General features: G+C 35.3%; 1 protein-coding gene across 1 annotated transcript in view; it reads left to right on the top strand.

The window, feature by feature from the left end:
• The window catches only part of LOC138705198 (uncharacterized), a 47311-nt gene extending 19576 nt beyond the window's left edge, over positions 1–27735 (top strand). The window contains exons 3-9 of the mRNA XM_069833941.1: positions 5742–5769; positions 6710–6738; positions 8169–8208; positions 13371–13429; positions 15420–15462; positions 20897–20931; positions 27534–27735. Coding sequence (XP_069690042.1) covers positions 5742–5769; positions 6710–6738; positions 8169–8208; positions 13371–13429; positions 15420–15462; positions 20897–20931; positions 27534–27563 — 264 coding nt within the window. The 3' untranslated portion in view covers positions 27564–27735. The remainder of the gene's footprint in view (positions 1–5741; positions 5770–6709; positions 6739–8168; positions 8209–13370; positions 13430–15419; positions 15463–20896; positions 20932–27533) is intronic.
• The last annotated feature ends 248 nt before the right edge of the window (positions 27736–27983 follow it).

Raw genomic sequence — 27983 nt, 5'->3', positions numbered from 1 at the left:
ATATTTAGGGGTTTTATTCATTTTTACTTCTCTAAAAGAAAAAAAAAATCTGCTCGGGAAATTTACAATTTGAAATACACAGATTTAAAAAGCCTTTTTACCTAACAAAGTTATAATTGTTCTGAACACGTCTTAACAAGCCGTTCCCATGCAACTTGCAACATCACATCAGCGAATAGGGATTACAAAGAATGGACACTTCGCGTCGGTACCTTTGATATAGCCGGACTGATTTCAATGACCTCCAAGGCAGCTAGAGCGTGAGATTCTGTTTTGTCCCTAGAGTTGGCACTGACATCACACCAGCTAGCAGTCGACACAGCGGAAATATAACACATATAATTAATACATCTAGGTACATTATGTACTCAAATAAAATAAATTGGATCCATAAAATAATAAATCCGTCATTAACTTTATAATGAGAGTTGAGACGTTGACCCCAACAACAATTAAAATATGTAATGATTTGATAGCACTGAATATGGAAAAACAAAACTCTTACGAGAAGTAAAACCATTTACCTATATTATATTATATACAAATATTAAACGAATTTGATACTTAATTTTATAATGTATTATATTATTTTATAATATAATTTATTATATCTCAAATATAAAAAAAATATTATTACAACTAGTTCGTCACTGAGAAATAAGGAAAAGCTGTTACCTTGAATTTATTTGAAGCAAAGCGTTACTGGATTATGCAATAAGGTAGGCGATGTTTGAATCCTGTGTCTCAACTCTATTCTCAATTATTATCTTAGCCTATGCTCGATTACACTAACCTCTAGCGCTTGAAAGTAGAACTAAACGCTGGCGCACAGAGAAACCAAATTTCAGGCAAATTCGCTCAGTGTCCATTCTTTATAATCCCTATTCGCTGATCACATACCCTCTTCCTAATCCTTCCAGGGAAAACCCGTGTCAAGTCTGACATGAGCCGTAATAAAGTAGACTAACCGACTTTTGAAAAGAAGCTGAAGTAAAGGAACAGACTGGAAAGATGATGAAAGATTAAAATAAATAGCTTTTAAGTTTATTGCTTGACCTCTTTACTTTAAACTTAGTAGATCTTTACGGAAATGGGATTTTCCGAGCAACTAGAAAGTATGGTTCTCGGCTGGAATAATCCTACTCTTCTGAATGAGACAGGAATGCCAATTTTCAAATAACAGTTTGTAAATGCCTATAGTTAGAATTGAATGACTGGGCGAATAACAACGGACTTCATATAAACACAGAAAAGACTAAGGTTATGATATTTCGCAAAGGAGGTCGGATATCGAGGAATGATATAATCCAGCATAACCAAGAGCCACTAGGAGTAGTCAACTCGTTCAGATACCTCGGAGTGATCTTCCAAACATCAGGGACCTGTTTTACTATGCATGTAAAGGAGAGGTCAGTGGCCGCGATCTGGGCAATAAGCCACATACAGCACCTACAATCACTGTCGTTGGAAACAGCAATGAACCTGTTCAGGGCGAAGATAATGCCAGTACTGACGTACGGGGTTCAAGTAATCTGGCAGTACTTAAAGAAGAAGGATCTAGAGATGCTAGAAAGTGTTAAAGCCACCTTCCTGAAAAGAGCCCTGGGGACATCAAAATATGCACCGTCGAGGCTGATATATATATTTTCAAGGGAAACCTTCCTGATAGAAGACCTCAGAACGGACTACTTACTGCCATCTACCAGCAGCTACGAGCAGCTTCTATCGGAAAGAGAAGAGAAAAGACACCAGATTCCGGACGGGTTCTACAGCACCGGAGCCGTGATAGACAGGAACTGGATGGGACCAAACCAACCGTTGCGACATGTGGTGACGAGATTATCAATCCATGGCTACCACCACAGACTGTGCATCAGATCAGGCTTCCATACTGGTGACGGAGATTGCGTGTGCAAAGTATGCGGTGAACTATGTCGGCAATATCACATACTGACGTGTCAGAGGGCAGACAAATCAATAACCGAGATAGGAAAAAGTGACATTTACTAGTATCTCTAACAATGCACACTCGTGCGCATTTCTCTCTTATTATATAGTTACAGTCTTACTAATAAACCGTGTATAGTTTTTATAAGAGACTTATGCAGAGTTGAGACAGAAAACGTTACTAATAAACCGTGAATAAACTATGGACGTATAAACAGGCTGTAACTATACAATGGGAATTGCTTTGCAGTAGTTATATACACGAAACCCCTTGTTTAAGTGTTGTATATAGCGAAAAAAATGGCCGCCCTCTAACAGCTGTTCATATCGACTGTCATTTTATGACGATGGTTACCTTGTAACCACAGAAGAACAACCAAAGATCATAGAATTATTAGAATAATATTGCTGTAGCTTGTACTCTTTGACCAAAATGTAGTGTGGTAATCGATTAGAGCCAGTTGTAATATCGATATTTAACACGCCACACTAGAGCGCTCTACCGGATGCAATAGAGAACCTCAGATATTCTATTACCTTTCGTAACGAAGTAATGACGAAACTATGACGTAGCTGTGTAACAGTCATACTGTTATACACGACGTATGTAGTAATTATTAGTAAGGAATTTACACACGACTTATAAACGAGCTACTCATTGTATAAGCATAAGACAGTTAAACGTCTGTATATAGAGTTTTTATTAGTAAGACCGTTAGAGATTTTAGTAGGTATACTTCGCACGAAAACATGACGACCTTCCCTCATCCCCTTTACCAGTTAACTGCAGGCACGCGCAAGGGATAAACCCTTAGCCGAGTTGCCAATTCTTGAAGTCATTGTGATTTGCGAACGTTTTTCAAACTGTGTTCCGTGAAACCGCGATTTTCAGAAAGACTATATTATCTTTATAAATATACCTTAATTTATAATTACTAAAACAAAATTGGTATAAAAATGAACAGACTTATTTTAAAAACACTTTGGGCCGTATTCATAGACATTTTTAGCGCGGGTTTCCGGTGGGTGATTAGCGATTTTTTCGTATTCATAAACCAGTGTTAGCGATAGGATATGATTTGAATTCTGTACTAGTAACCAGTGGATAGCCGGGGCTAGCTTAGTACGCTCGTAGCGAGTGCTGCGAAATGTCTATGAATAGCAGTCTTTATATTTATATTTTCACTAACATGTTTTGCCTAAATAAACAAAAAAATGCAGACTTCTATAATAAGTGTTAAATTCTCATGTTATTGAAGTTCCAGAATTTTATACTTAATTAAGAATGTTGCGCCGGTAAAATTTTCTGAAACTGTGATCATTGAATAGTTATAGAATTTATAGTACAAAAGAGTAAAGTTAGATTTTATCAGCTTCGCCTTGAGTGATAATTTATACGAACGCATAAACTCTGTTTACTCTAGTATGCTATACAATATTTTATCCATTACTGGAATGCAAATTTAATTTTAAATTGTAGGGCTTTTCTTTGTACTGTGTTGTTGGCGAAGAAGTTCATATATATTCATTTTACTATTGCTAATATGTTGGTTGTCATGTAGAGTGATTTAAAAGCATTTAATTCACTGCTGTAAGTTAGAAAACTTTTAAGCGCTGCTGTGAATAATGTCATTATTTAGGTTGCTGAGGACGGTGTTGCTGTTGGCGATATCTCTTTCGCGTGCTGTTCACATACTGTTCGGCGAAGTAAATCACGTATAAAATCGTCTATCTTACCGAATTCTGTTTTAATTTATTTTCTCTTTAGTCGGTGAACCGTAATTCTTAATTTCTATGCCCATATATCCAACTCCGCCGGTTGCGTCCGATGTTAAGTGATTAAGAGTTATACTTATTAAACTGCCTGAACTTTCGATTACTTTATGGATAGAATTTCTAACGTTAGACACAATTTTAACACTTTGTTTTCTTAGCTACGCTCCTCTGCAAATAAGATATTCTGTTTTCTTCGACGGTGTTATTTGTTGTTATTGTCGTGATGGTCCTGGATCTTCAGGTGTATCAGGAGGCCTGGCTGCGAATCATTTGCTCCAACACTCATTAATCATGGTCGGAATAAATTAGATATATTGAAGCGCACAACGGTATAAAACAACACGTCGACAAAGACACTGAGAATGGGTGAAACCCAACAGGTAGAGGCAATGACTACTAGATTTGGCAATGCTGGGATCTATTGTATTTCTGCCACGCGGCTAGGGGTTGAGTAGAGGATGGGGGTTTATGAGAGATTACCAATTCCAAGAAGAGAGGCCGTCATGTTTCCGAGCCAAGTATACTTTGTTTCTTACAGGGAGCAGCTAAAATGCATGTGTCCCACATCTCCGCTTATTTTCTCCTAATCCAGTAAAGCGAAACAGTGCTTGCAGTTCTGTTGTCTCATTCATTTCACTCAGTTCTCTACTTTTAGTACTTACAGTATAAAGTGCAAGTGAGTTTATCTACTGCTTTTAACTTACTAAAATGACCCCTGTATCTTCAACCCTAACGAAAAAAATAAAATCATGGATTTCGATGGACGAAGCTTTCACTACATTTGGAAAAATAGTAATGTGTCAAGTGTGCGGTAAAAACGTCGGGTGCTCTATGAAATCACAACTGGAGAGTCTTACCTATCCTATACCTCCCAGATATTGATATTAAATATTTTCATGATTTTACATATTTGGTACATATTCAATATATTTTTCTTACATAAATATGTACATATTTCACACCTCGATATTACCTAAAAATCCGGTCCCAGTTTATAAATTGCCATCAATAAAATTACACGTTACATTTGTATTTAAAAACTAAATCTGAGTATACATTAAAATTATTGTTCTTTCTTGGCGAAGGCGTGAAAATAAAGGAAAACTAAATTTATCTATTTGCTGTAAAAATTAAGAAGACTTGTTTACACACCATTATGGACGAAGTTTTCAGCATCACAATAAACCACTATTTTAATCAATCCAATAAAGGATTTGGAAGAAGCAACAATTGGAAGTTTTCAATTTCAACATAATATGACAAATTTGAACATTTTAAATTTTAAAACTTTTACCTTCTGATTTTTCAAACTCAGCAGGGAGCATTATGTTACAGTTGTTCACACACACTAAAGCTTTCCTTTTATATATTTTCTTTATGTTCCGCATGCTCTGAGATAGAAAAGTCCATACGTGGATTCGTCATTACTTGATCTTTCAGTGTCCCATCACTTGTTCAGAACATCCACGGATTGGTATTAAGCAACAGTTATCATTAAATTAATTCACGCTTGGGTCCACAATGACGATTCTTATGTCTGAGGCTGACGTTTCCCTCATAATTTCCAGTGTTCCGAATAAAACACTTCTGTGCGGACTAAAACTTCTTATTTGGCCAAAACTCCAGCTTAATATGATCTCGCAGTTATCCGGGTTCGTCACGGTTCCACTGGATGTCAATATATTGTTGCTTTCCTCTATTTTAGAGCGTATTTGCTACGGATCCCTGCAATCATAGTTTATAATTTGTTTCCTATTTTCTCCGTCATAATTCCGACAGTAAGACTTGTACAAATATCTACAATCCGAGTTGCAGATACATTCATTTACAAAACAAAAATCTAATATGGAGGAGAAATAACTTACTGGTAAAGTTAAACCGACAGCACTCCCATTCATGGACTTAAAAGTTTAAACTCCAAACACAGTAATCCCACCTTTCTTTCCTACCAAGTCATCATAATGACTAATTTCTCAATGATTTAAACACTTCACTAAATTTTCTTCTTTTATTTTCAGATTGACAGGGTGATTGGGAACGTAGAAGGTAAGCAATAACAACATTATTACTCTCAATTTTTTGTACGGAACATCACATCCTAGACTACATTGAAAATTATCACAGGATAACTAATTTACGGAAAGCTTACTTACGAATTCCTAGCTGCCAATACTAATTGTAATAAATAAACCAGGTTCACAAAGGTTACAAATATACTGTACAATATTCTCTACCAGTTTCATATAAATTCGTTCCCTTTTAACATATGCGAATGGCTCTTACTTGAAATATATGAACAAATGAAATTATGCGATTTGCACCAATGCAGAATGATAAATTCGATTTCTGTATTACACACGGAAAGCATTCTCTACAATTGAATACCTCCCCGGAATAAGGATGCAGCCAAGAAATCTATAATACACGTTTCAGGAGAAAAGCAAATAATTTCAAGGACATATTTCGTTAGACTATATTTCCTAACAAAGCCATTTGACTAATCGAGGATGCTAGTTTATTCAGCTCTTGGATGCATTTTTCAATTACTTTATGGTCATTTTGAACAACAGCTTTAGATCACTCTTAACCCCCATACAGTCCACCACTGTGAAGTAACGATTAGCTTGTCGGACAGTGAAAGGAGCGGGCCTGAGTTCAAGTCCTGGTCGGGAGAAGTTACCCGGGTGAGGATTTTTCCTTGGTTTTCCCTCAACCCATTAAGAGCAAACGCTGGGCAACTTTCGACGTTGCACCCTGGACTCATGAGACCGTCCCTAGCAAAAATAATTTAAATTTAATTAGTTCTAATCAATTATATTAATCCCTTTCTAAATGCTATAATTATTTAAACATTTCCCATACATCAACATTGATTTTACACTTGCGGGAATCTATGCCAGTTTTTTTATTTTATATTGAATATTTTAAAGTTTTTATTACATATAATTCTGAGCAATAGTAATAACATATTTCATTTCTTTTCCAGACAAAGAAAAGAAAGATGAACTGACTCAAGTAAGTATAGGTTCTACATCGACAGTAGTTATTTGTGAATTCAATATTGATAGAATTTGTAGTGGATGAGTGAATAATCTCCTATCCCAACGCGGAGTAGCGTAGCGTATATACAGTCGTAAACCAGCTCAAGTAGTTCTGAGTCGAACCCGAGACGATACTACTGTACGTTTCAAATCGGAAGCGAATTTCATAACACCCAACAGACATTATTATTAGTGGAACTTTCCCGCTTCATGCATAGAGAATGTCTACTCTTTTTCTTTCGCTCTTTATGATTGGACATTGGTCGCCGGGCTCCCAAGGACAAATCGCTTCCATTTGAAAAGCGCTTTAGTCTTCTCACGTGTTCGTGATTATAATTTTTGCTTGGCTTGCCTTTACTTTTCGAGGGCCAGACCCAAGACGTACACTTACACTTAGGCATTCTTGGCACATTGTTCATTCTCTGAATGCTGGTGGGAGACATTACGCATACGCAGATGGATTATTTTTGCGTGTGGCTCATCTATAGGGAGCGCCTTTGTGCGCTTTGCAAAGAAAAGGACTCCTAAAAACATATTTTAATACAGTGTGTCGAATTGGAACATGTAAGGAGAAAATATCTACCACCCTCGATGCTAACTCAGAATAGGAGTTCGTTTGCATGTCTTTACCTCATGGGGAATAGACAATGGGAACAAAAGACTGCCAAAGAAAATGCAATATTCAATGTACAAACTTCATTCAGTAAGAAATGAAAGCATTACATCGATCTTTCAAGGCGTAAATATTACATGTAACACAAGCAAGTAACAAATTCGACATTCTTGTTTAAATTTATACCGTGTTATTCTGAAATTAAATGTGTAGTACTCATTACAACAAGATGTAGCATTCAACCTTTCCTAACCGCTTTGTTGATTTATACGGCCGGGTTAGACGGCCATGAAATCGTGATTATAAATAAAGCAGGCTGTCATTCCATGGATACGCATTTCTTAAAAGTTCTGAGTTTAGACGGCCATGAAATCGTGATCTTATAACCTCTCCAATTTCAAATATTTATGAAATGTAAATTTGTATTATTGTAGAAAAACACATACGATACATATTCTTAACGTTATCTTTTTGGCACGAGTGTAAAGCTTCTGAAACAAGGTGAAGCCGAATTCCACAAACCTTACAATCGTGCCAGAAAGAAAATCTTTAGGTTTTTCTATAATAAATAAATGTATCTCCTCTTTAAAGATGTCTGTGATTGGATATAATATGCATTGCTTTCCACACCACAGCTACTTCCCCAAAACATCTGGTATCAGACGTGGTTAAATATATACACAGTACCAATACTACATTATAGTGCACAAGCTTCACACCCCTAGTCATCTTCCCACTATTACATGCAAGAATTATGCCTTATGTAAGAGTATCTATTTTTTGTGTTGCAGGAACGTAAAAGATTGAGAAACATCCTGCAGGGATGGCATTGTTAGTATCCATGGAAAACTTCCGTAATGTATTATTTTTCTCATTTATATTATCAAAAGGTAAGGCCTCCGTATTCATTATGCAAATGTGTAGCTTCAAATCGTCCTCTCTCACTGCAGTTAAAGTGACTGACGAGGTAATTGAGCAATGCGCCGAAAGTGTGTCGTGCTGAACTTCAACGACTTGTTACACTCGAGTGAATTAACAAATGAGAAAAATCAGTTTAAAAGTCGTATTATTTTAATTGGTTACTAAACGACACTCTATCAACTACGTCGATGTATTTGACGAGATGAGGCCAAGGATTCGCCATAGATTACTTGACATTTGCCTTACGTTTGGGGAAAACCTCGGTAATCAGCCAAGCGGGAATCGAACCCGCGCCCGAACGCAACTCCGGATCGACAGGCAAGCGCCTTAGCCGACAGAGCTACGCTCGTAAATAAAGCAACATAAAAATAACAGGAATTGATTAAGCTTTCCAGAGTATACAAGTTGGAAATGAAATAATCTTCCTGATTGAAAGAGGTGACTAGGGTACAATAAAATGAATAGAAAACCTACTTCACGTTTTGTGATTAAATGCACGGTTAATTAGAAAATTAAGTTGGAAGTTTCAGCAGTCCGGCAACATCGCTGTTAACACACGCTTCTCGTGATACAGGTGTAAGAGGTCAACGAACTCGATGTGTCTCGCTAGATGACCTGTTCTCTGGAGCGACGTTGCATCGTGCAGATTGCTTGGAATTAGAGGTTTTTTAAATTAAATTTAGAAAACCGTTCACTCTATTCGAATACGCCGAAGAGATAAATTATACATGATTAGATTTCCTATCGATACGGACAACTCTATACGAGGTTGTTAAACATTTGAGCAAAAAAAAAAAAAAAACTATTAGTTTCCAACAATATGTTATTATAGTTTTTTTTCTCAGATGCGACATGAGCAGCTCTGAAAATCTGAAAGCCTTATTTCACTTCCACTCTGTATATAAATGCAACATATATGCTGCACTTTATTTCTTTACCCAACAATAAAAGGAATTATGTATTGAAACTTCTACTCACAACAGAGCTTGAATTGTTTTAAAAAGTTATAATCTGAGCAAATCTAGGGTGTCAAATCTCATAAAAAAATACAAGGAACTATATTTTCTGTTACCTTGCAGATAACTGATATGCAGAATAGCCGAAAAAATGTATACACTGTTTCTTCATAAATAACACTGGGACAAATTGAGATAAAATTCTCGTTTTGGGGGGGGGAAATTGAAGCTTACTGCAGGTTTTCGAAGTGGCCACCATCAGCATCCAAACACTATCGATACCCCCGAACTACGGTACGTTCTGTAACTTGTCCAGTTGTACAAGACATTTCGGTTTGTTCTAATAGCGCATCCAGTGTAGCTGGCTTTTACAAATAAACAACATCCTTTACGGTCCTCCATAGAAAAACATCGAGAGGTGTTAGGTCTGGGGACCGTGCTGGGTTCTCGACAGCACCTTTTCGATCTATCCATCGTTCGGGTAGAGTTTCATCGTAACTGAAATAGGCTGAGACGCCATCTTGTTGCAGATAAAACTTCTCTTCCCATGCAGCTCTCAGATGGCTAGTACAATTGTTGTCTGAAGCATCTCGAGATACAACCCACTGGTAACTCTGTCTTCAAAGAACAATAAAGTCAGAACTCAACCTATCGAACAGGTGGATATCATGCCTACAATGAATTTAAAATCGGCAATGCACTACACAATGTGTGCGGAAGAAATGTATAGGCCTACACACTTTGACAGGATATATCTATTTAATATATTTTAAAGTTGTACCGAAAAACAGCAGTAATGTGTAATATGATGTCGTGTATACACGTGAGACTCATATATTATGCTAGCGTTGCTGTGCGCCAGGTCAATCAACAAAGAAATGGAGAAAATTTTACAGTTTGAACAGCGGAAAGCAATTTTGAAGTAGTATTGGAAAACCGAGAATGTTGTTGAAGTTTAACGACAATGGATATGTGAGTACAGAACAGAACCAGCAACGCGATTAACAATTGCACACATTCGTGACAAATTTGAGACTCATGGTACCGTATGCGATGTTTATATGAGCAGATCTGGGAGATCTCGCACATCAACAAGCCCCGCGTCCTCGGCTATGGTTTTGGAACGTTTTGAGCACTCACCGCAGAAATCTACAAAGCAATGTGCACGTGAGACTGGGATTAGCAGAACTAGCGTACGTCGTATTATTGAAACAGCAAAGTTGAAAGTTTTCATCCTAAGGCTTTTGCATGCATTAAATGAAGATGACCCTGATCGGAGAATGCAGTACTGTGGGTGGCTTCGGAACATGGTGCAAGAGGATGAGTCCTTCGTAGGGAAAGTTGTTTGGTCCAAGGAGACAGAATTTCAGTTGAATGGAACTGTTAACCGGCATAATTGTGTCTAGTGGTGTACAAACAATCCACATGTTTTTGTGGAAAAGACTGTTAATTTACGTGGAATTGATGTTTGATGTGGGTTGTCATCTAGGGTTCTAATTGGACCATTCTTTTTTCATGGAACAGTAACTGGCCAAGTGCACATGAACATGTTACGCACATGTGTCTTACCCGCCATTCGTACCCTCTAGGGAAACGAGGAATTTTTTCTTCCAACAGGATGGTGCACCACCACATTACCACTGAGATGTACGTGCGTACCTTGATGACAATCTTCCAGGGCACTGGAAAGGACGAAGAGGTCTGATTGAGTTTCCACTGCGTTCTCCGGATCTAACTCCGTTGCACTTTTACCTATGGGGGACTCTTAAGAATGTTGTATACCATAGAAAACCAGCTACACTGGCAGAACTTTGGAAAGAAATTGAAACGGCATGTGCTGCAACCGCTGAGGACACTTTCACAAACGTTGCTCGAACAGTAGTTCAACGTACTCAGAAGTGTGTCGGCGCCCATGGTGGGCATTTTGAGTCATTCATTCATTCATTCATTCATTCATTCATTCATTCATTCATTCATTCATTCATTCATTCATTATATTCCAATGATCCTACGTGAGTAATGAAGATTTAAGCTGTGGAACAAGTCAAAATTTTAAAATATTAGAATTACAATTTTTAGAATTTAGTAATTTTCTACAATGATGAGGTGAGGTGAGGTCCGAGGATTAGCCAAAAGATTACCAGGCATTTGCCTTTTGGTTGGGGAAAACCTCGGAAAAACCCAACCAGGTAATCAAACCAAAGGAGTGAAATGAAATGATACCGAGGATTCGCCATAACCATCCGGCTTCAGACTCACTGCTGGCGAAAACCTCGGAAGAAACCATTCAATGAGAGCAAAGGAGGATCCAAACTAAGCCCGAACGCAGCTCCGGATCAGCAGCCCAGCGAGTCTGCCGACTGAGCTACATCGATGGCTCTACTAAAAATATACAATACATAGCCAATCAGATTATTAAATTTACAAACGCAAACGATCATTCATCAGTTGAGCTGTATGTATAATACAAAACAAGTAAGTTAATTACATTTAAGGCATAAACAATTCAATCAGTTGTGATATACAGAATCTGATAATACATATCATGCAAACTACTTCAAATTACAAATGCAAACAATTTATCAATAGAGCTATACAGATTACTATTCAATTTAAAGCATATACAATTCATCGACCAAAACTATACAAACATATACGATACAAAGTAAGCTGAATAATTCAACTTACAAGCATACTTTCATTAAGCTATACAAATTTGGACAAATATTATCAAGTAGATTAATTAAATTTATAATCATAAACAATTCATCAGTTCAGCTATACAGACTACCATTCAATTTACAGCACAAACAATTCGTCAGTAGAGCTATACAGACTAATATTCATTTTAAAAGCATATACAATTCATCAGCCAAACTATACAAACAAATGCAATTAAATTAATTCAATTTAGCTATACAAAATAGTATAATTCATATGAAGTATATTAATTCAATTTATAAGCTTAAAAATTAATCACTTGACCTATACAGTATACTATTCAATTTACGGCACATACAATTCATCAGTTAACTGTTGTAAATGTAAAAGTCTAAGATGATTAGTGCTCATCATTTCCTGTTTGTGTGAATTCAGTTTTGATATGTTAACATACTTTGTCTTTGCTTCAAGTGTGTATACATTTTTTGACTACCCTCTGTATTTTACTGCAGAACTGTCAAAACAACCTTTGCAATATGTTTCACCACAAGTTAAATTGTATATTGAATCAGTATCATTTTATTACAAAGTCGGTACTAGGAGGTAGATCTTTCTATAGTAGGGATAGTGTTGTTACAATTCGAACGTGCCGCAGAACCAAGCACAGAGATTATATTGAAGGAGGGGTAGGAGGACTATGTCTTATATTGATATATTTTGTTACTCTGACAGTGAGAAATTAGAGAATAGAAAACTATTGTTTAGAAAGTTCAAAAGGAGGGGTTCAAATCCGGTAGCTCCCCCTTCCGTACGTCCATGGAGACTCCCATAATATCGCAAAACTCTCAGTTGTGGAAAATTTCTCGGTGAATCTGTTTCCACCTCAATTAACGTCAACTCATGGGCCTTTTTAATCGAAATGCCAAGTTATCAATTAATGAATCAGTGAATGTTTAATGTATTTTCTTAAATTATAAAGCAAATCTAACTTTTCTCTTGAACAATGAATACATAATTGTTTTGGCTAACGCTACTTGTCATTATGCTCTCGCCATTTCTATCAAATGTACACCGTACATAATAAATATACCGGGTGCAAGGGGACCGATGCACCAAAATGTAAGAGGTGATTCTACATGTTAAATATAACAGAACTTTTATTACACTTTCCCTTCGATGAAGCACCGTTAAACAGGAGAAAATTGTTTTGGCAATATTTGCAGCGCTCCATTGCAGTAATGTCCCGAGAGAATGGTTGATTGTTACACAAGCAGATAGGTAAAAATAATCTGAACTGTTAGCGTCTTGAGTCTTTCTCTTTTTTTGGTTCAGTGGTTACCTTCCACCCTGTTTCCAATATCAGAGTTACATTCAGGCTTACTGTACGTTCTGTCTAATTCACAGTTGATGATAATTTCGAACTACAGGTTGTTATTTTCTTCTTTCTATTTGCAGCGGGAATTACTGTAAATGGAAAAAAGAAGGTGAAGCAAACTTACGATAAAATAATGGAGGTAAGTTCAATCATTTTCTAAAATAATGTCCTACTGTTTTCAAATTACAGTCTCTTTGAAGACTCATACTCCATAATTTGGACTCTCAGAGAAGAAACATAAAAAATTAGTCGCGAAGTGGACGCATACTTTCTCATTAACATTTTAAGCCTTTCGCAACAGTTCAGTTGCTTTATAATAACATTAATGTTTATAGTATATTTTCTTGATCTATTATTTAAAAGATATACATAAATGAAAAATAATTGTTTTTCTGTTCACCTGATAGTGTTGCACGACTATTCAGTCTTCAAAGTGCAGGTGTGGGATTTCAACGAAGTGGTCAAAGCAGAATGGAACTGAACAATATGCACATCTTAAAAGCCACTTTTTCTCATTTAGCATCACTTCCGCATTCAAGGAGTCCAATATCAAAAGCCACACTATTTACATTTTCATATCATGATATTGCTATTATTGATATTATTTATTTATAGTTCAAAAGTACATAAACTTAATCTTAAAACTGATACATTCACAAATAATGATAATACACAATATTTACACAATTTAATAACAAATTTTCTATATGATGATATTACAATAACAATGTCAACCTGCCTTTTGCCAAACATATTGCAACATACAGTATATAGGTTTGTACCTTAGTGCAGAAATTTGATTCTATATCTCAAAGTGAAGTCTGATGATGAAATAGCGATCAGGTAACTTTACTTCTGCCTTTTCACATTGCACTTTTACAAAACCAACGATCCTTCTCATATACAGCTTATACTGCCTAAAGAAGTTCACATAAAGATGACCGCAAATATGTTATTCTTTGTAGTTGATGGGATATGTAGTAATGTAGTCACGACATTGAAATATGTGTTTTGATCCTATTGCATTGATATTTTCTTTCTTTGCTTTACCAAAGTTCTTCTCCTAGATCTTAAATAGGTGATCATTCAAATGTCTCTAGGGGTAAAACGCGGAGTTTTGTATGAGAATGACTCAGACCACTGTTTTTGTGATGAGCGATTTATATCATAAGCATGTTTTTGTGCGGTTCCGAGCGTTCGAGATCAAGTATATCCCTTGTGAACATAAACATTCCTGCCATTCAATTTCAAGTATAGCGGCAATGTAATACAACTTCACATCTTGTATTCTCCAGGTGCGACAGGCTTTATCTCGAGGGATGTCTGCAATTGAGGGGCTCTGTGGAAAAGGGGCTCATTGCACAAAAACTAATTTTTTTAGGAGAAGTATTGATTTCAATGAGTGAAGAAGAGGTATTTGTAAATGTCCGGTAGACACATACCACAAGACTGGAAGTTCATAAAAGGGATCCTAGATTCAACATCTGTCGGATTATCAAAGAAACTAAAAATCAACAGGAATGTGGCATTGGCCCTTTTGGATTGGGCCCTTCAATTCATTCATCAGTCACGCAAGAAAAATACATTCAATTCTTAGATTTAGCGTCGATGGGTTTATGATAGCAAAATGGCATCTGGCGAGATGAGGCTGAGGATTCGCCATAGAATACCTGACATTAGCCTTAAAATTGGGGAAAACCTCGGAAGAAACCAACCGGGTAATCAGCCCATGATGGGATCGAAACCACACCCGGCCTTTAACTTCACATTCAATGGCAACCGCTACGTCACCGACGATGAACCGGGAATGTCATGGCAGCGCCATGAATGCAATTAGCTTTAATCATGTAACACTTACAACGAGAAAGTATGTGTCACCTTCGTAACGCTCCTTCTCTTTACATTAATCTGTAACAACAATGTTACAAACTGCACATTTTAACAATAACTGAAGGCACTACAGTCTATCGTAAATTCAAACAGAATTCTCACACTGTGTTATTTTAACATTTTAAGTGCAAAATGCTTCAATGCGATCAGTGGACTAATTGTAATTCTCCGGAACTCACAATATATAACATGCGAACACAAACTTTTCTATATTTTTGCTTTATTTATCTTTTTTACAGAAGACACCACAATTCATTGATCTTGCAGATGATCAAACTAAAGGTGAGCTACTGATTAACCATATTCTCAGTCCTGACGTGAAGTTATGATGAAATGTTTATTGTTAGATCGCCAAGACAATATGTCGTATCAAAGTAGTACAAAAACAAACTACTAACAATTATAATTCAAACATAAAATCTAAAACATCTAGAGTAAAGCTGTAACACTGTGGTGGTGGTGGTCGTGGTGGTGATCATGGTGGTGATGCTGATGCTGCTGCTGCTGCTGATGATGATGATGATGATGATGATGATAATGATGATGATGAAAGAGTTGAGAATATTTACTTAGCAATTTAATTTAATTCAACAGAAGTAACACCGACATAAAGTTACAAAGGTACAACACAATCAATTCAATAATCATACACAATTTTCGGAAACAAAAGACAACACACAAATCTTAAGGATGTAGCAATGAATATTTTATCAGTAAGATTAATGTTTAGTAAATCGCCACCACTTGGTAGAAACGCAATATTGTAACTTATTTACGAATAGTTGTTCAAATACATATTTATTATAATTATTATAAATTGAAGTAGCAGCAGCAGCAGTAGTAGTAGTGGCAACAGTTGTAGTAATAGTAGTAGTAGCAGCAGCAGTAGGTACTAGTAACAGTAGTAGTAGCAGTAGCCGTAGCAGCAGTAGTAGTAATAGTAGTAGTAGAAGTAGTAGTAGTAGTAGTAGTAGACGTAGTAGTAGTGGTAGCCGTAGTAGTAGTAGTAGCAGTAGTAGTGGTAGTAGTACAATAGTACAGTAGTAGTTGCAGTAGTAGTGGTGGTAGTTTGTACTTGGTTATTTAACGACGCTGTATCAGCTACGAGGTTATTTAGCGTCGATGAAATTGGTGATAGCTAGATGATGTTTGGCGAGATGAGGGCGAGGATTCGCCATAGATTATCTGACATTTGCCTTATGGTTGGTGGAAGCCTAGAAAAAACCCAACCCCAAAAATCAGCCCAAGCGGGAATCGAACCCGCGCCGAAGCGAAGTGCCTTAGCCGATTAAGCTACGCCGGTGGCTAGTAGCGGTAGTAATAGTACAATAATACAGTAGTAGTTGCAGTAGTAGTATCAGCAGTAGTAGTAGCAGCAGCAGTAGAAGTAGTAGCAGCAGTAGTAGCAGCAGCAGCAATAGTAGTAGCACTAGTAGTAATAGTAGCAGCAGTACTAACACTAGTAGTGTAGTAGTAGTGTGGATATAGTAGTAGTAGGCTAGTAGCAGTAGCAGCAGCAGTAGTAGTAATAGTAGTAGTAGCAGCAGTAATAGTAGCAGCAATAGCAGCAGTAGTAGTAGTATTAACAGTAGTAGTAGCAGTAATATTAACAGTAGTATTGTAGTAGTAGTAGTAGTAGTAGTAGTAGTAGTAGTAGTAGTAGTAGTAGTAGTAGTAGTAGTAGTAGTAGTAGTAGAGAACTAAAATTTAATCCGAGCAATTTATAGAAGACTTCTGGGCAAGGTAATGGAGAGGTGGGTAGCACCGGATACTTAAAATTATTACTTATACAGTAACTAATTAACATTTATTCAACTTAACACGTTAATGTAATACACTTTGAATGAAATGAGAACATTGTTTATACACGTTACTAAATAATAGAAAATACTGAACAATATTATATTTAGTAATATTTGGAAGTTGAGTTAAGTTTGGCAAATGTCGGGTATCCCCGGACACGTTAGATCCATGGACAATGTCAAATTTTCTCCTGCAGGCAGCGATCAAAATGAAACGCAACTTCATCTGACTCAACCCCAGCACATTCTTCATATGCCAACCTTTTGCATGTGCAGCATTGAATCCAATTTTATTAAAATATTTCTCCACATATTATGCAAACCGTTTTATCAGGAACTCCAGTTCTCTTTCGAGAAACACCCATAGAAGTGGACTGAATCGCAGATGTAGGGCCAAATAAAACTTTTCTCTGCGATTTTCCATGTGCTGTACTGGATCTGCTTCATTTTTTAATGATCTTTTCTTCAATGGAGATGATGTTAAAACTTCGCTTTTCTGAGCTTTCCTTTTCCGAGTTTCGCTCATTCCCTTACTCGCATCTGGGAGCGGTGAAAAATTCTACAAAATATTAACTGGCATAGCCTTGTTCTTATCCACCTCGAATGATGTTTCAGGGCTTTCATCTGCAGGCCTGAAGCTTCTGTTTGATGGTGTGGTGGGGCTTTCAAAAACATATAGATTTGATCTGGAATTTGAGGGAGCATTTCGTTCTTCTGAGACTTGTACAGGAGTTTGTTAATCTAATCTAGATGTATTGTCAGCACATAGATCGTCTAGGGGTGGTACAGCTGTGTCCTCCTGAACTACTGGGATGTCTGTGAGGAGACTGAAGGCTGCTCAACAGCACTTTTCATAGAGTCTTCCAACCAGGAAACCCGGTTTTTGTACCTTCCCTTAAAATTCGACATTATTATCTGAAGAACTGCAAAGAGCAAAAACAGTACTTGTAGTAAAGACAATAATCTTCTATATTATACTGAAGGCCAAGAAGACGTAACACTATTTCCGTTAATACTCTGAACATTTTTCTGAGAATCGAAACCGAGACCTCTGGATCTATAGTCAGACATTCTAACCTCATGACTATGTAGACGGTCATTATTAATATTCGTAGTAGTAGTAGTAGTAGTAGTAGTAGTAGTAGTAGTAGTAGTAGTAGTAGTAGTAGTAGTAGTAGTAGTAGTATTACAACTACTACTAGACGTAATAATTAATATACATGCCAGTTTATAAAATAAGCTATCCATTGTGCAGTATAATGTTCTATAAATTATTAGAATCATACCCATAGCACCTTTCAGTTTGCAAGATGCAATAAGTGTAAAACACATTCCTAACAACATACCGGATGTATAAGAATAAAGATCAACTTCTTGTGTAACTGGTAGGAAGTCTTCAAACATTGATCTCTCTGCGAGATGTCTGAACAATTACTCCCACGAATTATGTTACAAGCACATTAGTAGACTCAATTCAATCAACTGATAACATTCGAGGCCCAACAAAGGGAGAAGTCATATGCAAGTAAAACAGGATTACCAACATTTTTTAGTTTAGAGAAAACCTTAATGTCCAAGACTACCTTCTGTTTGGCGCTACCTATCGTTCCCCTAACAGTGCAGTAGTAGTAGTAGTAGTAGTAGTAGTAGTAGTAGTAGTAGTAGTAGTAGTAGTAGTAGTAGTAGTAGTAGTAGTAGTAGTAGTAGTAGTAGTAGTACTAGTAGTAGTACTAGTAGTAGTAATAGTAATACTAGTAGTAGTAATAGTAATACTAGTAGTAGTAATAGTAATACTAGTAGTAGTAGTAGTAGTAGTAGCAGTAGTATGGGACTTAAATTAAATCAGGGCAATTTATAGAAGACTTCTAGGTAATTCAATAATGACAGTAGAGATATCAGTCCTACGTGTCCCCCGCCTTCCCTCATTCTCATATTAGGGCTAGGATTTTCATGATTTAGCATTTTATAAGTTCAATCAGTTGCTAAAATATACAGAAATGCATCATCTGAAAAAATATTATTAAACTAAGGTACTTTGTTGAGCATATTTGTGTATATTTGACCATTTTATCCAGAAGTAGTGAAAATCACTTTGTTGCCAAAATTTAGAAAGATAAGGTGTGTGTGAGGAACAGCAAAAGAGGTACAAGGGTAGATTTCTTTTGTTACCACAGCTAGGACAATGACACTTCATTATGCACCAAGATTTGTAAGCTGACAATAGTTAACATTACTTTCATTTAAAAATTTACGCAAGGTATTCATTGTACTTTTCAACTGAGGTCTCATAATATAGAAATATTGAAAGTTTATGAAAATAAGTTAGCATTTTCTGTTTTGAATAAAATGTATATGCCTAGTAAAACGTCAGGGCCTTTATGCGGCCGAAAGGATTAGATCAATGGTGAAAATCCATGACCACATCGGGAATAGTACCGGCAACCTTCCCATTTTTCAGAATTAAATGAAAACTTCTAGCAAAGCTGTAGTATAATCGAAATGCAAATATAACATTCTCGCACAGAGTTATAGCCTACAGCAAGAAAATTTCTAACGACAAATTAATTACGAGGTTAAAATCAGTAACTTGTAACTAGATAGAAGACTGGTCGCTTTGGGGATCTTAAAAACAGTAATTAGTAACTAGACAGAAGACTGGTCGCTTTGGGCATCTTAAAAGCAGTAATTTGTAACTAGACAGAAGACTGGTCGCTTTGAGCATCTTAAAAAGAGTAATTTGTAACTAGATAGAAGACTGGTCGCTTTGGGCAACCCTAAAAACACTAATTAGTAACTAGACAGAAAACTGGTCGCTTTGAGCATCTTAAAAACAGTAATTTGTAACTAGATAGAAGATTGGTCGCTTTGGGCATCTTAGAAACAGTAATTTGTAACTAGATAGAAGACTGGTCGCTTTGGGCATCTTAAAAACAGTAATTTGTAACTAGACAGAAGTCTAGTCGCTTTGGGCATCTTAAAAACAGTAATTTGTAACTAGACAGAAGACTGGTCGCTTTGGGCATCTTAAAAACAGTAATTGTAACTAGACAGAAGTCTAGTCGCTTTGGGCATCTTAAAAACAGTAATTTGTAACTAGACAGAAGACTGGTCGCTTTGGGCATCTGGAAAACAGTAATTTGTAACTAGATAGAAGACTGGTCGCTTTGGGCATCTTAAAAACAGTAATTTGTAACTAGACAGAAGACTGTTTGCTTTGGACATCTTTAAAACAGTAATTTATAACTAGACAGAAGACTGGTTGTTTTGGAAATCTTTAAAACAGTAATTTATAACTAGACAGACGACTGGTTGTTTTGGACATCTTAAAAACAGTAATTTGTAACTAGACACACGACTGGTCGCTTTGGGCATCTTAAAAATAGTAATTTGTAACTAGACGGAACACTGGTAGTTTTGAGCATCTTAGAAACAGTAATTTGTAACTAGACTGAAGACTGGTTGCCTTGGGCATCTTACAAACAGTAATTTGTAACTAGACAGAATACTGGTCGCTTTGGGCATCTTAAAACCGGTAATTTGTAACTAGACAGAAGACTGGTCGCTTTCGACATCTTAAAAACAGTAACTTGGAACTAGAAAGAAGACTGGTCGCTTTGGATATCTCAAAAACACATTTCAACTAATCATTCTTTATCTTATATATTACGAGCACTATTAGCAGTAACATTAAATAAATGATATGTTAATGGATCTTGACAACATACTAACATAATATTTTATTTTAATTATCCAATCTGATGCTGAAATATACTGCAGGTGAAATACAATCCAATGCAATCAACACAATTATTATTATCACACAAGCATTTCTGCAACAATATACATCTGTCTTATGTTTCAACATGGCAAGTTCAGATACAAAATAATATGAATAACTGCTTCGTTTGTTTCAGCTAAAATAGAGGACATACTGAAAAAAATCAAGGAAGTAAGTACGTTCAATATTACCATTTACATTGCAGGCTAACTCTTGTGCCAATAATAGGTTTGTTGGCACTGATTTGAACATTTCCGGAGCATGCGCACATGGATTTTACTGCTCGCACAGCGCAAACTTCAAACTCTTGACTGTTTCTGACTAATAGCCTAGATGCCCTAGATCATACATGTGATCTGGGCTAATAGTCACGCGTTTGTACAGCATGTCAAACTGTCACAAATCGATTCCTGACAGTCGGAATTGATTTGCGAATCAAGTGCAAGCCAATCTCTAATCATAGATGATGTATGTTCATTGAGATAGTTTAGCCATTGTTTTCTTTATGTTATTTACGACATAACCTATACGAGTATGTCCTAAATAAATAAATCGTTTTATAGTACAGTTGTCTTCGTATAATTACCATTTTTCAGGAATGTAATACTATTTATAAACGTGGGTACAATTCTAAAGTTTTCCCGCGTAAGTTATAAGCATATTAGCATTTTTTATACAATAGCTCTAATATTTAATTCTCTGGATACGACATGTCAAGCTATTTTTATTCAATTTAATATATATATATATATATATATATATATATATATATATATATCATAGACGAAGTTAATGTTCTTATTTTAGTTCACTTTTAAAACAAAATGCACAGTTTGTGATCATGATTATGCTCTTGGTAAAAATTATTGCTATACTTCAGAATACCGCTTAGGTACTTATTAGAGGTCTGCATTGGACGTTTTCGCTCGAGCGCCAAGTAGTTCATAGCATAATCAGATAGGTAGCGCACATGCATGATGGATAAAATTGTCGCGAGCGATAAATCCTCGAACGGTATAAGCTGAGCGTTAGACATTCGTTCTTGTTACAGTGATGAACTGTGTATTAACATCATAGATGTTTATCATTTCAAAACTTTGCAGTGTTTAACTAACCTCTCCATAGTACAACTACAAAACTTGCTTTAAAATGTAATATAAATGTTATAGGTATTTTTTTTTCCCCACATCTGATAGATGTTATTGGATATAAATGTAATTATTATAAACGGAGAACACAATCACGATAATGCTAGAACCGTATCAAGTTTTCTAGTAATAATAATAAACTCTAATAATTAGTGTATCAATCTTTGCGTCTGTAACAGTTGTGCTTATTCGTTTTGTTATATTTTTGTGACGTTATCTCTGTACTAATACTGTTATTAATCTACTGCTATATCAATAATATTTTGTAAAACGTTTCTACATTGTCGCAGTATATAGGGGAACACTATGTATTGACCCATCATATTATATATGTGGTAAATCAAATATTGAATAATTATTAATTAGCGGTAATAACTATAAATCGAAGTTTTTCATACTATTTTATTTATAACTTCATGTTCCTGTTTTGGTACGTTCCATTAGACTGTTCCACTAAACGTTTGTCATAAACGCAGAAAATAAAACCTTATTTTTACCGTGTGAGCAAAACATATGTGTATTTTATCTGTCGCCTTACATACAAGATAAGACATGTCGGTGAGATGACCTTGTATTGCGCTTCTATTTGTTACGAGTGTATCACGATCGATCTTACTTCACTCGAGGGTACGACATTCGACCGAGTTCAAGCGAGCGATTTAACTCCAATGCAGCACTCTGATGATGTAGCAAGACTGTTCAAATTGAAAATAATTTAAGAACATGTTTTTTATTGCTGGTACAAGGGTAGATAAATAAATTAGTGCATAAAAAAGAGATCTCTCTTGCACCAATGATGAAATAACGGCATATATGCACTTACGCGGTATTATTCGAAAGTCGTTTTCAAATTAATTGTAGTAAAATTATTTTCCGGAAGTATTTTAAAATAAAAGTTAGGCTAATTTAGGCCTGTAATAATTCTTTCAGATGTCTGCTTCAAATACTTCTAGTAATAACGATATGGAATATATATCCAGTGGGGATGAGTTAGGCTCAGTGTCGGATTTAGGCCTAGGCAATCTACGCAGTTGCATAGTGCGGCAATTTCCAAGGGGCGACATTTTCTCTCTCTCTCTCTCTCTCTCTCTCTCTCTCTCTCTCTTCCCTTTTTACTTTCATTTTACAGTGGCTATTACACTCTTACTACGTCATACTACTTTTGACCAATAAAACGGTACGAAAGGACGTTTTTCAACCAATCATGGCTGCTTATCGCACAATTTTATCGCGTCCCTAGCATTTGTTTAATTTTATCGCGTCCCTAGCATTTGTTTCTTTGTTTGCCAACATTTGAAACTGCGCTGGTCTGGACGTCAAAAAAAAAAATATATATATATATATATATATATATATATATATATATATATATAATTACAAACCACTCCAGTCGATGCACAGCAGTTTCAAATATGACTCGCATTGGCATTCAAGAACAAGAATTAATAAAAATCACTGATCATACCTATGCAGCTTCTGAAATCCGATTTACAAATAAATGAAGAGCACCATTCGGAAATCCTGAATAGGTTGAATACACCATGTAGGCCTAAATCAACGAGTTCCACTTCTATTACGCACACGTCCAATATAATATCAATTGAACCACCAACCACATTCAAATTTGAAAATTGTACATTCAATAATTATTCCTTTTAAAATTATTCATGTTTATTTTTTATGTCGTCGTCGTCGTTTATTAAAACTTTTCTAACACTTGTGTATATTAGTTAGGTTATGTTATAGCTTCTGCTATATGATATTATGGATAGTCACGTATCAGAGATTGTTTAATATTAAGATTTATTGAAAATCATCTGTCAAGTGACGTTGATTACTGGGATTCGGACAATTGAAGTGGAATGCAACTGTCTTAATAAAAATGAAATTGAATCAACAAAGCCTTCTTGACTAGTAACCGTCTACAGAGTTCAACGAAGATTCCATAGTTGGCACAACTGCCATCTAGCGTAATGGTGCAATAATACATTTGAGGACAGGTTTATTTTCGTAAGTCAATTAATATTTTATTGTACTGGAGTACTTTGTTACTTATAATCTTTATATACTTTCTTCTAATCGTGTAATAGTCAATTAAATCCCACTCGAGTTTTGATTTTCTCTAGATAAATCTGCTCGTGTTCCACTCGCAGATTTATCGATAAGATCAAAACCTCTAGTGAGATTACTGTTGATAAATAATAAACACACATGAAATTTGTATAAAAAATACTAATATGCTTATAACTTGTGCGGTAAAACTTTAGAACGGTACCCACGTTAATAAATAGTATTGTATTCCTGAAAAATGGCAATTATACGAAGACAACTGTACTATAAAACAATTTATTTATTTGTTATTTATCGCTATGAATAGTAACCAGAACTCTCAGTTATATTTACAATATAATATATCGTCAGCAATACTATTTAATCACATTTCAGCATGTGCAATTTTCACTGTATAATTCGATATGAAATGTTTATTCCGCAAAAGTTGAAGTTTACTTTTCAATTTACCTTATACTTGCTATCGAAGTAAGAAATACTCGTAATAATTATATCACCAACAAAACCAATGCCTAAAAACAAACCATAGCCTGCCTTTCAAAAATTAATTTTATTTCAACAATGAATAAGTTTGAATTTATGTTTCTTTGCATCGAGTCTCATGTGCTTCTTCAGATCGACTTGATGACAATTATATAGCTCCACCAACATAATCAAGAATTATTAATAATTGGTATAACTATTATATTGTTAACAATAATTCAATGAGGACGGACATCATTAATCTTTCTCTGTGAAGAAACAGCGAAGGAAATATTCATGCCACAAGTAAGAAACATTTACTTTGATTCCAGTATTATATTGTTTTCTGAATTGTAACATGTCATTTGAAACTAATTTAAACTAAATATGACCGAATTTACTACTTCCGTGTAACCGTCATGTAGCAGGGAATCTCTCTCAACAATTTGAAGTGTCAGAATATTTTAATTAATTGATTGTGCAATCGTCAGTTCAAACAGTTATGTAAACAACTGTGGTTCCAACCAGTTTGAAAAAGCATTCTTACAGCTGAACTCACGGATGGTTGAAATTAGTTTTCAAACCGATCATGCCCAATAGGTGAGGTTGCAACTGTTTTCAAACCATCACAAACTTGCTGCACGGGCAAACCTAATATATTAATTTCATGTTGTATATTCATATATAAAATATAATTTATTTACTTCTTAATTTAGTGCATTTTATTTTTATTTCTCCATTACTATTTCTGTGTGTAATTATATACATACTGTAATTCATTGTTTAGTTGCTTATCATTGATCTATTATTATTTATTCACAAATCATAAGCATTTACTTGCTTACGTAATGTTTCTGTTTCCTCCACTATTTGCTAGCTATAATTTCGTATTAACTATACAAGAAAGAATCACGTACCTACGTGATCGGAAATCAATCTATTAAAAATACGCGATGCCAGAACTGACGAGTATAATGCCCGCTATTTGTTAAGAAAACATTTTTTACTGAACATAGGCTAATTCAAGGCAATCCAAGACCAAAATACATCAATTTTCGTAATTTATATTTACACGTCACAATATTCCAAAGTAAGTTGAATTTCAAAAGCATTATAAAAGTCAACAAAATAAATCGAAATAAAATTAATTCTACGCGTAGACTACATAAAAATGATTAGGGATCCTAAATTGCAGGATTACCGTTGAAAGCTATGTCCAAATATCAGGTCTTGTATTAAAACAACTTTACCTTGGAATTCAAATTAAAACTTTACTGTAAAACTGTTACTGCATAAATACCTACATTATTTATTTACAGCACCCGAAGTATTCATGTTATTCAGAGGAACGTGTTGATTCGTTGTACTTAAGATAGGCGTATGGTAGCTCAAGTATGAGACGTAGCTCAGGCAGGATAGCTTGTCCACATTACTTCCAAATACCATGTGTATGTAAGAGTTAGATCTAGTTGATCCTTGGGCGAGATCGAAAAGGATTTCAAGTTGAAAATGTGTAATTTCATAAACTCACCTAGTTATGCATTTTAATTATCTATCATGTTAACGTTAAAGTCACCCGATAAACATGATTTGTTCATTTATTGAATCAAAGATTCTGCGAAAGTAGTATCAGTATCATCATCTTTAGTACTGTTCTTGTTACCATGACAACTTGCAATGAAATCACTCATGGCCAGTTTCTTCAAATACCTATTGTTTGAACATTTAACAAATGTTAAACTCTAAACAGTTTGTTAAATATAGTTTTTTTCATATCTTCAATACTAGTTTGGCTGAACAGATTGTTAAGCGTTTGTTAACTTTAAATGTAGGATTTTAGGCAGTTAACTCATTTGACAGATAGTTAAATATGGCACATGACACCATAGCTGTTGAAACAGAAGTTTTGAAAATAGTATTTTATATCTCTCTTTAAGGAATTTCGTGAATGACTGATAACATTTAAAAGAAACTTTGGAAAGCTAATATAAGGAAGATAATCTTCAAAAGTGATCTGATTATCATATTGGCTGTTTATTTTGATACTGAGCTATTATATATTGAATATTTAGAAAATGTGGGATCTTAACGTGGTAAGGTAACTAGGAATGATGATTTTTATACTATGCATGGTATTAAATTTGTGACAATATAGATTTTGAAAACAAGTAGGGCTAAAAATTTTACAAGAAATGTAAACCAGACTTGAACATCCTACAAACAGAAACAGACTACTTACTCCAATTCAACATCTACTATTTACGCCTGATTCTATGATACTGGCTCTTTTCAACTAACTACAGCCAATATCAATAGTGTTTCAAAATGCACAGTGAATATTAGGCTTATATTGAAAAGGTTTCAGCAAAAATGAGAAGGTTATATGTCAGCATTAGTAGTATAACCTTACTTTATAATAACATTATTTTTCAATAGTGAATGAATGTTAGCCATGATGTCACATGTTGGGCACAAGCCTCCTGTGATGGGGTTAGAACTTCCTCCACAGGGATGGGTCAAGTTCAATAGTAGTTTCCTACAACTTTAATTTGTCTTGATCTTTATCGATCATGGCCTACTATACCTGGTTATGTTTTATATATATTTCATGACTTACTCTACAATACAGAATTTAAAGAATAATATCAGCCAATAAAAAATTGCCTTACATGTGCAAAACCATTACCAACTGCTATTGAGTGGTTAAAATAGTGTTAACGACTGTTATAGTTAAGTGTTGGTTGTTTTAAACAAAATAATGTTGAAGAAATGGAAAATACATTAACAAAATGTTAAAAATAAACAGGCTGTACATTTAACACTAGTTAAGCCAAATTAAACATTTCTTGGAGAAACTGGCCATCATTCTCATAAAGTCAAACTCAATGCTCATATTATCTTGTCAGCTCATCATCTACACTGAGCTGCAAGAGATGTGTCTAGGGTATCTAATAATGCCAAAGCCAAAAATCTCTTTATAAATAATAAAAAAAAATAATAATAATAATAATAACAAATTATTGTTCTTTCAGAACGACGACACACCAATTAATGTAACTTTTAACCATGTACTTTGTTTTTTCCATGTTCTAGCTGTCGGACGAAGTGTTAAATGCAGAATGAAGTTGAATAACTGACGTGCATTCTTGCCTCAACACATGAAACTTACTTCCTTCAAGAAAACCACTACGGTGTCGGAAATCACTGTTGTTTTATGAGATTCTGTTTCACTTGTTTTATCGCACATTTCAAGATTATGCACAAGTCAATAATAAACACTTATAAATTCATTAAATCAGTTTCTTTATTTATAATTTAATATGTTATTATTTCTACTAAGGTACAGTCTGTTGAATACTGCCCACTGTATACCTTAATGTCCTGCAATGTTCGAACAAGAGAGAGGTAACCAAGACATTACAAACTTCGTGTTATTTCATATGAAAGAATAATCGCAAGATCTGTGCTAAAAGCCGTAAGCGCCTTAAACATGAAGAGGTTGGAGTGGAGGACAGCGAATATTTTTATAACAAGGTGGAACAA

The sequence above is a fragment of the Periplaneta americana genome, chromosome 8 (genome assembly GCF_040183065.1).
Source record: "Periplaneta americana isolate PAMFEO1 chromosome 8, P.americana_PAMFEO1_priV1, whole genome shotgun sequence".
In the NCBI taxonomy this organism is placed as follows: domain Eukaryota; kingdom Metazoa; phylum Arthropoda; class Insecta; order Blattodea; family Blattidae; genus Periplaneta; species Periplaneta americana.
Note: the sequence above shows the minus strand (reverse complement) of the source record. Positions and strands in the feature narration are given on the sequence as shown.